Source organism: Phlebotomus argentipes, unplaced genomic scaffold (genome assembly GCF_947086385.1).
Source record: "Phlebotomus argentipes unplaced genomic scaffold, Phlebotomus argentipes genome assembly contig_2, whole genome shotgun sequence".
Lineage (NCBI taxonomy): Eukaryota > Metazoa > Arthropoda > Insecta > Diptera > Psychodidae > Phlebotomus > Phlebotomus argentipes.
This window is the reverse complement of record NW_026776162.1, coordinates 9,478,298-9,494,604: the sequence shown is the minus strand read 5'-3', so window position 1 is coordinate 9,494,604 and position 16,307 is coordinate 9,478,298. Positions and strand designations below refer to the sequence as shown.

At 41.8% G+C, this 16,307-nt stretch overlaps 3 protein-coding genes across 6 annotated transcripts; 1 reads left to right on the top strand and 2 right to left on the bottom strand.

The window, feature by feature from the left end:
• Window positions 1-59: 59 nt before the first annotated feature.
• On the top strand, window positions 60-5,643 carry LOC132265454 (ras-related protein Rab-35). Its single transcript, XM_059766158.1, has 4 exons — window positions 60-266; window positions 1,925-2,099; window positions 3,058-3,182; window positions 3,248-5,643. Exons 1-4 carry the CDS (start codon window positions 215-217, stop codon window positions 3,496-3,498), a joined length of 603 nt encoding a protein of 200 aa, XP_059622141.1. The 5' UTR covers window positions 60-214; the 3' UTR covers window positions 3,499-5,643.
• On the bottom strand, window positions 5,151-10,426 carry LOC132265453 (neurogenic locus notch homolog protein 3). Of its 4 annotated transcripts, none has more exons than XR_009468575.1 (7): window positions 10,180-10,426; window positions 9,640-9,835; window positions 9,227-9,453; window positions 8,589-8,670; window positions 7,283-7,896; window positions 5,889-6,220; window positions 5,151-5,259 (listed from the first exon to the last, which is right to left on the bottom strand). XR_009468575.1 is itself a non-coding variant. In XM_059766157.1 (7 exons), the coding sequence occupies exons 1-6, from the start codon at window positions 10,180-10,182 to the stop codon at window positions 5,939-5,941; spliced, it is 1,404 nt and encodes a 467-aa protein (XP_059622140.1). In that variant the 5' UTR covers window positions 10,183-10,425; the 3' UTR covers window positions 5,512-5,627; window positions 5,910-5,938. The 4 variants fall into 4 exon arrangements, 1 of the variants encoding a protein (XP_059622140.1); XM_059766157.1 differs by lacking the exon at window positions 5,151-5,259 and adding an exon at window positions 5,512-5,627 and having other exon boundaries at window positions 5,910-6,220; window positions 10,180-10,425; XR_009468574.1 differs by lacking the exon at window positions 5,151-5,259 and adding an exon at window positions 5,514-5,627 and having other exon boundaries at window positions 10,180-10,425.
• A 2,532-nt stretch (window positions 10,427-12,958) lies between these two features.
• On the bottom strand, window positions 12,959-16,298 carry LOC132265176 (beta-chimaerin). Its single transcript, XM_059765741.1, has 5 exons — window positions 16,183-16,298; window positions 15,473-16,114; window positions 14,392-14,781; window positions 13,529-13,634; window positions 12,959-13,452 (listed from the first exon to the last, which is right to left on the bottom strand). Exons 1-5 carry the CDS (start codon window positions 16,238-16,240, stop codon window positions 13,296-13,298), a joined length of 1,353 nt encoding a protein of 450 aa, XP_059621724.1. The 5' UTR covers window positions 16,241-16,298; the 3' UTR covers window positions 12,959-13,295.
• Window positions 16,299-16,307: the final 9 nt, after the last annotated feature.

The following is a 16,307-nucleotide window of genomic DNA, read 5'->3' as shown; positions in this document are numbered from 1 at the left end:
GAAACGGGAAAGTTGTCAAGAAACACGCCTGAGTGATCGCGCGAGTGGCTTTTCCTCTCGATTTTCCCATGAATCCCCTGTGACATCCGCCCGGAAAAGTGTCCAGGAGTGCGGTGTGGCAAGTGCTAGACGCGTTGCTGGTGGAAAAGTGCCGTGAAACGCGCTTCATGTGCTTGTAGTGAGGCTTGGAAGTTGAGGGAGTGCGCAGGAAACAATGGCCAGGGATTATGATCATCTCTTCAAGCTCCTCATCATTGGAGACAGTGGTGAGTTGTCCAGACACTCTGCACGGTGGCTCTGGGTGGGATTTGTGGTGCGCAGACAGTGTGGAAGTGGTGTGAAATTGGGTGGGAAAGTGTGTGTCCGGATGGGGATTCCATATTGAGCGCCTCTGGGGCGAATCTGGGGCAGTGGAGAGCACATCTGGGTGACCCTGGAGGAGCATTCTCAGCTCCTGACATCACTTCCGTGGCCGCCTCATTTGGCGTCATTCGCCAAACGACTCCAATCAACACCAATTGTGCGCCCAACAATGACACTCGGCAAACAAACCGAGGCTCTTTGGCAGCGCTAATCAGCAGCTGATCTCCCTCCAAGACCTCACCTTCGCTCGCTCTGCCCACCTTCGAGGTCCCACACAGCATTTCCAGCCGCTCGCACGGCTGAAGCCCCAGAAATCGGCCCTTCCGGACGCCATCCAGCGTCTTCCATGACTTCCAGGGCGCTTTTTTTTGGGCGGATGACTAACGCTCCAGCATCGCGTGGAGCATTTCTCGGAAGCGCCGAGATTGACCACGGCGAAGGAGCTTCTCGCTGGGCAGCGCGTGATTCATTCACTGGAAGACCTCATGACTTTTTTCTCTCTCTGTTCCGCCTTTCGGATTTCACTCTCGTTCTCGCGCAGCACAAAGAGCGCGATGTAAACAGAGGACAAGAGATGAGGGCGCAAGGTGGAGACATTCTGATCAGCTGTGGTGTACACAGAACAGTGGAAGTCCGAGAAGTGCGAAATACCAATGATATTTAGTGGAAATTGCCGTATTTTTGTAAATTCTTCTGGATATATTTGGTTCTATAAAGGATTCTAAAAATTCTAGCGCTTTTCTAGGTTATGTGATGCATTTAAAAACGGGTTTAAGATAGGTTAAAGAATAAAATAACCTCCAAAATCATTAATATTGTCCCTAAATTTCAAGAATCGAGCATTTCCGCTGAATAAAAAGGCGAGAAACAGAGTTTTAACCAAACATAACCTCAAAAATATGACCTTGGGGATAAATTATGTTCATTTTTAGGTCATTATCAAATTGGAAAACATTGATTTCGTCTGATTTTACCTTCTATCTCGATTCTAAACGAGATTCTTAAAGTTCTCTTAATATTATTTGAGGTTATGGTTAAAAAAAGATATTGAGACAGCGTTTTTCAGCAGATTCTTTGAAAAATACTGCTTTTAACCATTTGTCAGAATACTTTTAGTCAGTTTTCAGAAAGATAATTGATACAAATTAGCCAAAAAAACCATTTTTTTCGATTCTTTTGGTTCATAACCTCACAATTTCTTGAGAATTCCTCTTGAAGAACGTAGAAACGCCTGATTTCCGTATAAATTGAGGAACTGTGAGCAAATGATGTACAGATTTCGGGCGATTGTCTCTCCCTTGTGACGGAATGTCTCGAAGATTGGGCGTCCCGTATCGCTAATCTCTCTGAGTCTCTCTAATTAATCATGGGCCGAGGCAGCGCCGCACGAGGGCGCTTTTCCCGCCGAGGAAATGCTCTTCCTGCGCGCCGCATTCCTTATCAATCTCTCTCGCTCAACGGGCGCAATTACTCAATTTACGACGCCGCGAGATTTCGGGGGCATTTGTCGGCCGCAGAAGCGACAGAAGTGCTGGAAATTGATCTCGTGCGCTCGTTTCAGGCGTTGGCAAGTCGTCGCTGCTCATCAGGTTCTCGGACAACACCTTCACGGGCAGCTACATCACCACGATCGGCGTGGACTTCAAGATCCGCACCGTGGTGATCAATGGGCAGCGCGTGAAGCTCCAGATCTGGGACACGGCCGGTCAGGAGAGGTTCAGAACCATCACGAGCACGTAAGTCTCTCTCTGGCCGCCAAAAAATATGTGTTTGTTTGCCAAGAAAAGATGCTCAGAAGCGTGGGAAAATGCAAAATGATATGTAAATTCCACACTCCATGGCGCAGTCGAGGTGTTTGCGAAAGAGAGAGTTCAATGCGCCGGATTGTCCAAGATTCAAGATCAAGATTTTGGTGTCCGTGCTAATTCTATGAAAGAAATAATTCAAGCTATTCCAATTTGCCAGAATTCCTTCATAAATAGAGCAGTTAGTTAAGCTCTGGTACTTTTTAAATTGTACTTTTGTCTTGAAATCTTGGTATTTTGGTAGGTGTCTCGGATAGAATGTATAGAAAAAATTGAATTTAACTTTTTTTCGAAGAATATTTTGGTTTCTCTAAGCTTTTTAGTTCACTTTCTCTACATTCTGCATAAGAAATATTGTTTTCTTGAGCTTATTGAGCTTTTCAACACGTTTTAATCTGAATTCTATCAAAACTTAAGTCAAATTTGAAACCTTTGGGAAAGAATTCAAGTTTTCACAGCGAAAGAGAAATTTTGCCTATGATAGGATTGATTCTAAGTATTCTAATATGAATAAAGTGGTGAATTTCTTTGGTTTCTCACTTTTTTCTATTTTCATCTTGAAATCTTGATTTCTTGGTTTGTGTCTTGGATAAAATGCACAATTTTAATAGTTTTTGCGTGTAAAATGAATAATCAAACACATTTTCCTCCTTTCTCTTTATTCTTTGTTGAATTGACTGTATTTCTGGCTGAAATAAGAACACCTCGATTGTTCCATTGTGTGTTTTTACAATGAGAAAATGCCATTTTACGTAATATTCTGCACTTTCTTGCCAAATTTTCCTTGTTCTGCCAGTGCAAAATGAGTGCGCGAAATGGCATCAGATAAAGCATCTTTGTTGATGACTCGAAGATGACTTTGAGAGCTCCTTTTTGGCTCCTTTTCCAGGTACTACAGAGGAACGCACGGAGTCATAATAGTTTATGACGTGACGAACGGCGAGTCGTTCGCCAACGTGAAGCGTTGGCTGCAGGAGATCGAGCAGAACTGTGATGTGGTGAACAAAGTGTTGGGTGAGTGTTTTGGGTGGGTGGCAAATTGTGGGGCGGTTGATGATTTTCCGGGGCGTGTTTTGCAGTGGGGAACAAGAATGACTTCCCGGAGCGGAAGGTCGTGGTGACTGAGGACGCGCAGCGCTTCGCTCGTCAGATGGACATTCAGCTGTTTGAGACGTCGGCCAAAGACAACGTGAACGTGGAGGAGATGTTCTTCGCCATCACGGAAAAGGTTCTCAAGCACAAACTCAGTCAGAATGCACAGAATGCGCAAATTGCCAATGACACGGTGAAATTGAAAACGCATATTAAGAAAAAGTCCAAGTGTTGCTAATAGACAAAATGAAGAAAAAAGAGTCAACACGAAAACCAGCAAAAGTATAATAATAATGAAGGGAAAATAGAGAGAGAGAGAGAGAACATTTAATTATAAATACACCCGAGAAATAATAAACATTTTCTTCTCTTGTGAGAAGTCCTTAAAGACACACGCGAAGGGAGAGAAAGAGAGTGAAGAGAAATGACGTTGAAACCATTCCAAATCGTCTGCTTGTGTTGTTATTGTTGTTGTTTTTTTTCCAATGAAATTCAATACAATTTGGACGTTTTGTAGTAAATAAAAATTTCTTAGTGAACAGAGAAGAAGAAAAAACTGATCAAAGAAGAAAAAGGGGAAAAAGCCAGACTTTTCGTGGTTGGAAAATCATTGCTTTTTCAGCCCATAAATTCGTCTTTCTCTCTTTCTCTGTCATCGCGCGCGCTCTTGAAGAACAACACAACAGACAAACGAGTGTTAAAACTGGAGAAAAGAATGAAAAGAATGTGAAGAAAAGCCAAATAAGTCAAAAAAAAAAATAAGGGAGGAAAAAACACACAGAGAGAATTGATGAGAAGAGAGAACTATTTTTGAGGGGTTTTTTTTTTTAGCAATATAAACTCGCATCCACAAGATATTATCCAACTAATCAATATCGTGAATTACTGTGTAAATACATTGAGGAACTTTTGAATAAGGCGTGCACTGAGTGTGTGAGTCGAGGGCGAGAGAATATCGCATCATAATCCATCTTTTTTTCTCTTCTAAGTGTGTGAAAGGCGAAGTGAAAAAAGTCCATATCAGCGAATGTTGCGAATGATTGAGCGCTTGTGGGCAGACATAGAAATGTGTAATCACTATACTTTAACTGTAACAGCCACGAAAACCTAATAACACAGTGGAAAATTGTAAATATAGGTGAGTTTTCAAGGTGTTTCGGAGACACACAGAAGAGTGTCAATTCCACATCAATTTACTGTCAATTGAATCTTGCATAATTGAGTGGAGAAAATTGCTTTTAAGCTGTTTTAATGGAATTGTGGATGTAATAAATCACTAAAAAGTGATTTTTATGATCAAAATCATCGTAATAACTCAAAGAATTGCATTTCTTACTGAATTTTCTGACGTTTTATGACTGATTTTGACAGAATTATTCTTTTTGACTGAATATCTTGTATTCTGACACACAAATTGAGAATTGCCATTGAAAAATTCATTGAATTTGACATGAAAAGTCAGAATTGAACAACATTTTATCATTTAATCACATTTTCCAGCAAGAAGAAACAGTGAACATAACCTCAAAGTTGAATTTTATACTTTTGTCGTGATTTTTGTGAACAAATTAAAACAAATCAATTTAAAAACCTTTTTAAAAACTAATTCTTGTGATTCTTACTCACTTTTCAACGAAGAACTGAAGTTTGACGTTGATTTGAGTGGAATTTTAGCCTTTTTAACCTTAAAAAAAGCAATATTTATAATATTTACACGATAAAAACTGTAAAGAATGAGAATTTTTCCATAATTTCACTGCAAGAAACGCTTTCAATTCAAATGTCACAAATTTCCTCTAACTTTCCAACTGCATATGTGTTTGTCGTGTTTGTAAACAAACGCCGTGCGCCTCCGGAAACACCTTGGAAATTCACTAAAATTGCTCAACTATGGAATATTCACATGCTTTATTTCATTTTCCACCTTTTGCTCTCGAAAGTGAACAGAAAAAAAAATGAGAAGGTCGAGTTGTCTCGTCGGCAGAACGAAAGAGCAACGCTAGAAAAAATCATCGATTTAGAACCACTGTTTTTTTGCAATTTGCTTTCCTCTGGAATGTTTTCTATATAGTGAAATTGAGTTAGAGAAAAACATACACGAAAAAAATGACGGTTTCATGAATTTTTACTGTGAGAATCTGTGTATCTTCCAAAATAAGAAGAAAGGGAATTGAAAAGGACTTCCAGTGACTTGAGTTTGTAGCAGAGAAAAAAAAACTTAGCCAAAATATTAGTGAGAAAATCATTTTTTGTTTGTTTTTTTAATCAAATTTTTATGCAATATTTGCCAGCATGATTTTGTGTCGTCGCATAATTAGTTAGAGCTATTTGAATTGGGTTCATTTTTCGCCGTGTAGATTTGCAAATCTTCAAAGAAAATAGAGGAAAGAGAGAAACTATTAAAAAGTAAAGTAAAGAAAGAAAAAATCGAGGAGAGAAACATTATAATTAATCCATTGTGAGATGAAAAACAGAAGTAAAAAATAGTGCGTAAGTGAAGACAACTTAGCGATAGTGAACTTGTATTGCCTAAATTATGAGGAAAAGAGAGTTCTTACCAACCGATAGAGCGTAAAGATTTGTGTAACGAAAAATTGAGAAAATATATATATTTATATACATATTTACCCCAAAAATCTCTTTTCGTACTTGCGAAATTGTCGTTCTTCGTGAGTATTTTAGGCCTTCTTCTCGGCCTTTTCCGGCTCTTCGGCCTTCTTGGGCGCCTCGTCGGCCTTCGTCTCGCGCTTCTTGTAGTAGCGCGCCACTGGATAGCTGCGTGATTGGCGACAGGACACGAGAGCGTCGCCCGTGAAGCCAGCGGGACACGTGCACACGGCCACGTGACGCTTGGCGTGACAATCGGCGCCCACGCCGCACTGGTTCACGCACGGATCCACGCACTGCAGAGCGATGCACGCGCGGTGGTCAGGACACTCGCTGTCCGCCTGGCACTCGCCCTGGAAGGACAAAAAAACAGGATCAGAAAACCTCATTTTGCAGCTGATCTTCGACGCTTAAGAGTCAATTTGTGGCGGAAACCAAGGAGGAGATAAGATGGAAGAGTGCTTATTTCACTGACAAATGAAGATTCCTTTCGAATTTCACGCAGAATCAATAATAAAAAAATTCTAGGTTATGTAATGAATAAAGAATTGATTTAGTGAATAGATTTTGCATGATTTTTACACAGAATCCAGAACTCATAACAGATGATTTTGTGATCAAGACAGCTTCCAAACGAAGTTTTTAAAGACTTTTCAGTGTTATTTTAAGGTTATGGTCGGAAAAGATGTCCAAAAAAAGCATTTTTAATTGATTCTAGTAGAAATATCGAATGGAGACTTTAGAGATTTATTATAATTTGAGAATTAATGTGGAAACTGTCTAAAAACTTCGAGTTCTAGAAGTATGTTTAGAAGTGGTGTTTTAATGCAAATTATCTCCCCCTGAGCATAATTAAACACTACTAAAAAATGTCCTTTTTGCAAGCTTTGTTTGTCATAATTTCAGTCATTAAAAGGTGTTAAAAAGCGCCTCTATCGCTTATTTGATGAATTTCTAATGTTCTGAAGAGTTTTGAGCCTTCAAACGAAGTGAATTTCATTGAAATTAGTCAAATAGAATCGAAGATTTTCTCATATTCTTGCGTATTTCCTAGAATCAAATCTTTAATTCCAGCATTATTGCTTCAAAGAATTGTCATGAATGTGTTTAAATGGATTTTCAACTTCCAGAGCTTTGAAATACACAAGAAAAGAAAACGTCTTTGGATCTCTTTGATGAAGAAATAATCAAAATCAGTTGATAAACAACGAATTTCAGCCAATTCAAGTGTGAATTAAACATTAAATAATGCTCATTATAATTCTTGACGCATTGCCATAAATTGTATAATGAAATTTAGTAAATTAGCGCGTCTTTTTCATGCATTTCGCGCAATTCGTGCAAAATTCGTCAGTCAAGGACATTTCAAGGCATTCAGAGGCTCTGGCGCTCCGCGGGCGTCAAATGGGGCTCACCCGGGAGCAGTAGGTGAGCGCGTTGCCGGTGTAGCCGGGCAGGCAGGTGCAGACGGGGCGCTCGCGGTTGGTGTTGTCGTAGCCGGGCGTGCACTGGGCGTTCTGGCCGCACGGGTTGGGGTTGCAGAGGTCCTCCTTGGTGAAGGGGCGGCAGGAGACGAAGGGGTCGCCGGTCATGTCGCGCGGACAGCTGCAGATGGGCGTGAGGCCGCGCAGGTTGCAGTCGGCGTTCACGCCGCACGCGCCCTCGCACGGGTTCTTGCAGATGCCGTAGATGCACGCCGGCCGGCCGGACGGGCAGTCGCGGTCGCCGAGGCACTCGGGCCGGCACTCCGTGTACGGGCTGCCGATGTAGCCGGCGGGGCACTCGCACACGGCGCGGTGGTTCGTGGAGCGCGAGCACGCGGCGCCCTGGCCGCACTGCTTGCACGCCGACACGCACTTGAACTCGTGGCAGTACTCCTGGTTGGCGCAGTGGCCGTCCTGCTCGCACTCGTGCCGGCAGCCCGTCAACGGGTTGCCGAAGAAGCCCGCCTGGCACGTGCACGTCGGCGTGCCGCCGATCACGTCGCAGCGCGTGTTCACGCCGCACGGCGACGGATGGCACAGCTCGGCTGGGGAGAGAAGGAAGATCCTCTGGTCAGAATATTCAATCCACGAACTGATTCTTGGTCATTTTGCGGTTATTTCTGAGCAGAAATTAGGGTGTTTTACCAACCAAATTGTGACTTCTTGCGATACATTTATCACTTTTGGCGTTAATTGTTAATCCTTGTGTATAAATCAATTTATTAGCACAAAAAGCATCAATAATTCCCATTAATTATCATGTTTTGATACCAATTATTCTGCCAAATTTGATCTCTTTAGCTTAATTCCGCATAAAAAGATCAATTGACGCTCAGACTAAAACAGCTGAATAAACAGTAATTATTATATTTAATTTGTCTGTTTTACTCAAAATTCACAGGAAAAGTCGCTTATTTTCCCCTCGGGATTTAATCCTTTTACACAAAAGTGTATCGATTTCAGCTGGAAAAGATCACGGAAGCCTTATTTGTCTGCTCAATTGAATGGCAAGATTTGTCGCCAACGCGAAAATGCCATCATAATTTTGTCATTCGGAGGCCTTTTTATGCGGGGAAAAAATGGCACGCACGTCAAGGTGAAAATGTGGGCCATATCGATGCTCTTTGTGATTAAACGCCATGCTAATTGCAGTGTAATTGAGTGCGCAATTGTTCTGTGCAATTAACATGTCACTTTGGACAGTGTTTGTGGGCGCGGGAGTGAATCGGAAGCTCACCTGGATCCATCTGGCGACAGTAGCTGAAGGGATCGCCCTTGTATCCTGCCGGACAGCTGCACACCGGCACGTGGTTGCGCACCTGGAACAGGAAATGACCCAAAAAGGCGATCAAGAGCGCGAAAATCCATCACGCGATCACACTTTGTGAGGTAATCAATGGGAGTTCCCAAGAATTATGCGTCGTAGCCTTGAACGAATTTAAATAGAGGTTGCTAACTTTGCCTTATCAAGAGCACAAGGCCGAAAAACATTGCAGAAATCCCAGAAATCCGATCATTGATTGTGTCTTACACGCAATTACCATTTTTGGACAAATTGCTGAAGGCTTTTGTGGGCGTCAAAGTGTCTCTAAACTCCCAAATTTTCTACACAAACACCACAAATATCTTCAAAGTCATGTTTGAATGATTTTCACATTGACATTATAGGCATTTTTGTCCTAGAAAGATCGTAGATATTTGATTTTAAGTGCCTTAATTTGAAAATCTTTCGAAATTTTCGAATTTTCAGTGTTTTCACATCTGCGTCTGCCGCCGAATTACTCATTTTTGTACTCTTTTTAAATCTAACTTCGATCCCAATTGATTACACTTCACCACAGCTCTCGTCAACACTCATTAAGATTGTTGTCTTACCTCGCAATGGGCATTTGTGCCGCAAGTTCCTGCGCAAGGATTCACGCAACTTCCTGATCGACACACTTGATGGAGTCCACATTCGCTGTGCTCAATGCAGCCTAGGCGAACGCACTGCGTCAGCGGATTGCCACTGTAGCCGGCGGGACAGGAGCAGACTGGACGGCCGCCAGCCGCTTCCTGGCACTGAGCGCCCACGCCACAAGGGTTCCTCGAGCATCCCTGCGCTGCGGGGGATCAAGAGACAGAATCTGGGGTTAGGCAGCTGGCCTAGGTAGGCTAGATTGGCAAGCTAGGTGTGCTCGAATGAGAGAAGGATTGTTTATGAGTCTGTGTTTGTTTTTTCGTGCTGAAATGAGGCGGGAAAGTGCTCGTGAGAGAACAGAGTTTAAGTGTGTGATCGTGATCCACACCATTGAGGTCCTGATCGAAGGATCCGCGGTTGATCACGCGCTGCTGCCGCCAGGTGTATGGGTTGTAGTACGTGTACGGGTCATGGTATCGATAGTAGGAATTGCCATAGTTATCCGTGTAAACGGTTTGCCTACCTAGCACGCCAGGCGAGAGCACTAGGATCGCCCCCAGGGCCAGGAGCACAAGTGGCGTCTTCTGCAAAGAGAGACACACGAAAAGCGCTCAGCACAGAGTTTTGGGAAAACGGGTTCCTTGGGCGACATCGCGATCGCCTATAATGCATAATGTATGAGCGCCGAAGTGGTTTAGAGCCTGAAAATATGGCCACAGAAGCTGTCGCGATCGCCGTGATCGCCGTAGTTGAGCGCATTTCTTAGTCCAAAACAACATCACACTGGAAATCTGGGTGAAATATATCCAAATTTGGCGCGAGATCTTCACCTTGAAACCAATTTTTCGATGACTTTTGTTGTTACACAATCTTTCGCGCGCTCGTCAACCTGAGATCACACAAAAGCACGCCTTATTTTGAGACTCACCATTGTCGGAAATGTAACTTTTGCTCTTGCTTTTCTGTGCAAAGATTCACCTGTGTAACTTAGACAAACACTTGCGAACAACACGGTTTGTTTTTCTTTGGGCGGAGCGCGCGAGCTAAAGAGATCCGTTGTTGGCGAAATTAACACCTCAACTGAGTCCCATCGCGATTATGTCACAGATTTTATAGTCTCTGGCCGCCAATTAATCGCCTTGTCGCGCCACACATGCAGATCAGGTGGCCAAGATCAAGGAAAAAGAGCTCTGATGGCGGATGGGCGCGCGCGCGCGAGTAGGTTTGCGCGCTCTTTTTCGCGCTCAACTTCGAGAGTTGCGCGCAAGGCAGACAATGAGGAGGATGGTTAAGGTCAAGCGCGAATTCTTCCGTTTTTTCTCTCAGCTTTTCCACCCAGAGGCTTGTTTATCTTTTTTTCCCACTGATCATTAGAATATTTATCATCATCACTTTGTGCACAAGGGAGAGATATTGAGATGCAGAAGTGGTGTAAAGATTGGCGCGAATCTTAGAAAAATCAATCTTGATCAATTTTTTCGGGTAATAAGACTGACTTAAAGACCCTTAAGACAGATTCAGCAACTGAATAACTTCTGAAAATATCAATTTTTAAGCCTTAATTGTAATAATTTCCATTTAATATGCCGGAAAGTTGATGTTTTTACAGCTTTTTGACGTTCTTTTCGGTCAATTTCACACCAAAAATTAACCATTTTTCTATTCATAAAAATTACAACCTAGCTTTTGATAAGATTATTAAATGATTGTGAATCGAAGGATGAATCGAAAAGTATGAACAGTCAAAATCTTCATTTTTTCAAGAGAACAAATTGAGAATTTAACATTAATATCGCTGGAAAATCGCTCAATTTACATCAAAACCCGCAAAACACCTTCTAATAATTATTTTCTGAATTATTTTTTAATTAATCTTATTGGTATTTATTGAAATATTACTTTTCAAAATCAATTTTTAATAGTTTTTGAGTAGTTTTTATTCAGAAAAGTTCTAAAAATCAACTTTTTATACTTCACTTGAAATTTTCTTTACAGTTTTCAAGTGAAAATTTGAAAAGATATGAGAAATATTCATTCAAAGTCTATAAAACGTTTTAGGATAATTTTGAAAATGTGTTTTTCTTTGCAAAACAGCAGATTTTTTGGGATTCTTGCATGAATTTCTACTGAAAATATCAGTAATTATGTTATTAATTAGTTTAAAGTTGGTTTTTTACTCATTAAAATGCTCATTTGGACTTTAAAAATAATATTCTCGAGTTATTTTTGACTTCTGAATTGATTGAAATCAAAAAAAAGGAAAATCATGGACTAAAATTGAGAAATTTGATTATATTTTCAAGTGGACGATCTTAAATAATTGAAAACTTTGTCCAAGTCTTAAGAAGTGGTGTACAGAATTCAGCTAAATTATTTCCCCTTGCTTTTGACTGCTTTTAAAGCCATCTTGCATGATAAATCGCTTCAAACGCTCAACAGAATTTGGGTAAAAAGCAGAGGCGTGATTTCACTTTCATCTAAGACTCGTTTCTTTATATCCTCTAAATCATTTTTTAATGTCTTTTTGCTCATTTTTAAAAGCTCACTTTTGCCCAGCATTGAAAGAGGTTTAAAAGTATTTCAGTAAAAATGCGTAAAATGGTGTTAAAATGTTAAATAATTCCTCTCTGGCGCTTTAATAAAAATTGGAAAAAAACACACTTTTTCAATTTCATTTTCATCCAAGATCAGACAAGAAAACGCGTCTTAGCGTCGCTTTATTATTAATAGTTTAGACGCCAAATAAGGCGACGCACAGCATTTTTCGATTTGCCAATCAATCTGTGGGTGGTTTTATTGGCAAAGAAGACAATGCATTGGATTCTATTCACAATTTATGCAGATTGTTTCTTAATGACCATTTGAAATTTGTCTCTTCGCTCTTCGTCGCGAAATTATGGATCTGGATATATTAAATGGATGACCCGGACTTTAAAAGAGCCTCCAAAATATCACTGGCTTCGCAAAATTTCAGTCTCGTGCGTTGAACCCAAGGGGGAGATAATATGCTCTTAATCTGTACACAACTTCTTAAAACTTCCAGCAATTCAAATTCTTAGACTGTTTCCACAATGATTTCCTAAAAGGTAATAAAGATCTTAAGATTCCGTGCGATATTTCCGTAAAAATCCACTTGAAATCGCTTTTTTGAGCGTCTCTTCCGACCATAACCTCAAAAATATCACTGAAAGATCTCAAAAGACTCAATTTGAAAGCTTTCTGGAGGATAAAATCATATTTTCAACTCAAAATCACTGAATTAAAGTCAAAATCGTGGAAAAAGTGGTATAAATAAACTCTTTTTGAGGTTATGATCGACTTCAACACACAGTTTGCAGTGTTTAGCAATGTTTATCGCATGAAAATGCTTAATTTTCTCAAAGTTGAGCAATTTAGTCGACTTTAGCATAATAATTGATGTGCTAAAATGCTAAATATTCCACTAAATCCGCCCGTGATTTGCTACATAACCTAGAAAATGTTTGTTTCTTCGTACAATTCAACAGAAATCCCAGAGAATCTGGATGATTTGTCAATAAAAGAATCACACAAGAAAGGAAGATTGTAAGTTATTGAATACTTCCACTTCTGAAGTACTTCTTGCTGAACTGTACACCACTTCTGACTGTATTATCTCCCCCTTGGTGTTGAACCAGTTCTTTCCGCGTCACTTTTCTTGCTCAATCTTAAAAAAAAAAACCAGAAAAGACGCTTTCGCACGTGTGACAATTTATTGCATTTCATCTTCACATTCGTATAAACATTTTCTGTGCACTTTGTGGCTTTTTTGGGGGTGTTTTTTTGTGTATATAGAAAAAATTAGAGTGCTTTTTTTGCTAACTTTCTTTGCTAAGGTAGAAAAATATTGAATCTTCGGCGATCTTGTAAGACTGTTTTTTCTTCTTTCCTGCATTTGTCCAATTCACACAACAATTATATAAATTAATTTATTAATTTTTTCCTATCACATTCAATCGAGATTTTTGTGATTGCGTCAAATTTTTGCACGCGCCTTTGAAGATCGCCAAAAATACTGAGAGAACTTCAGAAGATCTTGTGACAATCGCCGATCAGCAGCGACAGCATGAAGATTTCCTGCGACAAGTCCGTCAAGTGATGCGGCGTCGCGATGAGCGTCGGCGCGAAAACCGTCGCCAAATTGTATTCCGTCATCTTGTTGACGCTCTGATGCGACGCGACTCTGCAAAATGACCAAGAAAAGACACAGAAAACTCCTCAATCTTCCCGCTTTTCGCTGATCGCAAGCAAAAACTCACCTGTTCAGGTGTTCCATCATAACTTTGAGGCAGTTGAAGTGCGCCGGCGGAAGCTGCTTGGCGGCGTCTCGCAGGCCCTGAATCTGATCGCGCGCATTTCGCAGCTCTGCAGAGGAGAGAAATTGCAATCAAAGCGTCAAAAGACGCACTTTAAGTGGCTTTGAAAGTGAGAGAAAGTCTGCAATTGGCGCAATTTATAGACTTGTTCAAGCTATCAAATGATATTTGAAGTGTTTTCAAAGCCAAAAACACCAAAAAGACTCTCAAGATGAAGAAGAAAAAGGAAGGAAATTGCAAAATTTGACCGGAAAATATTCTTCAAAGTCAATAAAAATTATTTATTCATGCAAAGCATTCAAATAACGATCAAAAATGCTTTGAAATGTCTTTTGAACAGCAAATTTTATGTAATTTCATTAATTTCGTGCTCAATAAATGTGTTTTAGGCAGAATTTCTCATTTTGGCTGCACTTTTATCACAAATCTTGCGATTTTCTGGGTTTTTCCGGTTTTTCTGTATTCAAATTAATCTTAATAAATCATTTAAATGGAGAAATTCAATTTATATTGATCAAAAAAGCAAATTTATCATCAAATAATGCAAATTGAGCGACAAAAATTATGTTGATTTTATTAAAAAGCAATATTTCATCCAATTTTACTGAAAATACGTTAGAAAATAAGCGTTTTTCTCGTTTTTCTACTGAATTTTTCTATAATTCTGCGTCTTTTCCTTTCGAAAATCAACTTGGACGACAGAAAATGCAAAGTTCTTGGCTTGAAATCACGATCTTTGCATCAAATTCCGTCGTCTAATGACGCAAAGGAGGCAAAGCGTCGTCTGGAGAGCGTCTTGTACTCACTGGCGGCGGCCATGAAGGCCGGATAGGCCTGGAAGGTGATGAGCGGCACCGGCAGCAGACGCAGGAAGAGCTTCAGCGTGCCGGCGATCACGTTGACGTTGCTGTACGCCGCCTCGGACATGTCCGTGGAGTCGCCGTCCTTGTCCAGCGCCAGCTTGAGCGCCTCCACTTCGTCCGCGAAGCCCGACACGCGGTAGATTCCCTCCTGCAGCAGCCCGCGCGCCTCCACTTCGTCCACACAGCGCCGGATGACGAACGGCACGCTGCAGTGATGCGCCGCCACGAGCGTCGTCAAATCCGTGCCGAAGACGCCGCGCAGCCGCTTAAGATCTGGAACGCACTTCGGCGGAACGAGTTCTGAACACTTGCTGTGCGCGATGAAGCCGCAATCTGCGTTAGCCAAGCCCACAGCGCGTTAGCACAACAGAATTTCGGTTAAGAAAGCCAGAAGAAAGTGTGATTTTGATGATCGACATTGAAGAACTTCTTTGATTTCCCAGATTTTCCACTTTCTTGGAAGTTGGTTGAGTTAATAACCAATTGAATTAGTCTTGTGAGACACCCAGAATCTTTTTACCAGAGAAATTAAGGACATTTTGAGAGATTTACATAAATAAACCCTCAAAGAAACACTAAAAAAAGAAGTAATATTTGCGCCAAAAGGCATAAAAGCGTCTTTCGCAGTGAATTTTGAGTGGAAAATTGGCAAAAAAGGATTCAAAATGTCGCAAAAGGACTGAATTATAGTGTAATTTGGTGTCTTTCAATCAATTTCTTATGGAAATATGGCAAAATCATGAGAAAAAATGGGAAAATGTGTTGAATTATTGGAAAATATTGCAAAAATTCCATAAAAGAAGCATTAAAACTTGAGAAAAGACATAATTTCTTCTCTTTCCGACTAATACATTCAATTCTGAGCCCTAAACGACAACAAATCAAGCAGAATCCTTGAATTTAGTGTCCTTTTGAGCTGCAAAACTGTTGAAAAATTAATCAATCTCAACCTTTTCCTAATCATGAGCCAGATTAAACATCGAAAGCGCGGCCAAAGCGCAAGAAAGGCGCCGGATTCGCTCACCTTCGCACTTGACGCCTTGCGCCGTGAAGCCCCAGAGGAAGTTGGCGCAGAACTCGCACCAGTTGAGCCCCTTGAAGCTGTGCAGCTTGAAAGCGTGGTGCTTCTCGTACACGATGGGCAGCACGTCGGCCTCGTCGGGCGCTGCGGCGGCGGCGGGCGGCGGCAGGCCGGCGGCGAGGACGGTCTTGCGCAGATCTTTGGACAGCGCGCGCAGCTTGCGCCGGTTGAGCGTCATGTAGGGGCTTTGGTGGTAGCTGTGCTGCGTCTGCGCCAGCATCTCCTGGAACACGGGCGCCGCGTGGATCTGCATGTAGAAGTTCACCAGGCCGTCGGCCACGAGATCGTGGATGCTGTCGAAGCGCTTGAAGTCCTCCTTCAGGTAGTGCCCATAGCCTGGCCGGTGGAAGATCCTATAGTGCTTCGTGCGCCGGTTGAAGCGCACGGACAGCGTGAAGAAGTCCGCGGCGCCCGGACTTTGGCGCACGAGAAACGTTCCGTCCTGCGTATCGCTGAGAATCTCCTCCGAGCGCCTGTGATCCATCTCGCCGTGGTACTCCCAGCCGTACTGCTCTGGGGCGCTGTCCAGGTCGTGCTTCCGCATCACGGCCTTGGGCGTGGGCGCCTCCAGTTGGATTCTGTACACTAAAACAGCACCCAAAGAGAGAGAAAGTCCAGTTCGCATTCACGCCATTTCCCGCCGTTCTACTCACGCTCCGGCTTCCAGACTTTCGTCACCGGCGAACTGGGCTCCAGCGCACACTTGGCCATGGTCAGGAAGTCGCCTCAGCACAGCATAGAGTCACTAAAAGCACTTTATCTGGCAATATTTACACGT

Excerpts from the sequence above, each read along its gene's own strand:
- LOC132265454 (XM_059766158.1), top strand. The coding sequence starts at position 215 with ATGGCCAGGGATTATGATCATCTCTTCAAGCTCCTCATCATTGGAGAC. Across the intron at positions 267-1,924 it reads CCTCATCATTGGAGACAGTG|GCGTTGGCAAGTCGTCGCTG; the intron begins GTGAGTTGTCCA and ends CGCTCGTTTCAG. Across the intron at positions 3,183-3,247 it reads TGTGGTGAACAAAGTGTTGG|TGGGGAACAAGAATGACTTC; the intron begins GTGAGTGTTTTG and ends CGTGTTTTGCAG.
- LOC132265453 (XM_059766157.1), bottom strand. Across the intron at positions 8,671-9,226 it reads GCACAAATGCCCATTGCGAG|GTGCGCAACCACGTGCCGGT; the intron begins GTAAGACAACAA and ends TTCCTGTTCCAG. Across the intron at positions 6,221-7,282 it reads CGCTCACCTACTGCTCCCGG|GGCGAGTGCCAGGCGGACAG; the intron begins GTGAGCCCCATT and ends TTGTCCTTCCAG.
- LOC132265176 (XM_059765741.1), bottom strand. The coding sequence starts at position 16,240 with ATGGCCAAGTGTGCGCTGGAGCCCAGTTCGCCGGTGACGAAAGTCTGG. Across the intron at positions 13,635-14,391 it reads GGCCTTCATGGCCGCCGCCA|AGCTGCGAAATGCGCGCGAT; the intron begins GTGAGTACAAGA and ends TCTCCTCTGCAG. Across the intron at positions 13,453-13,528 it reads ATGATGGAACACCTGAACAG|AGTCGCGTCGCATCAGAGCG; the intron begins GTGAGTTTTTGC and ends GTCATTTTGCAG.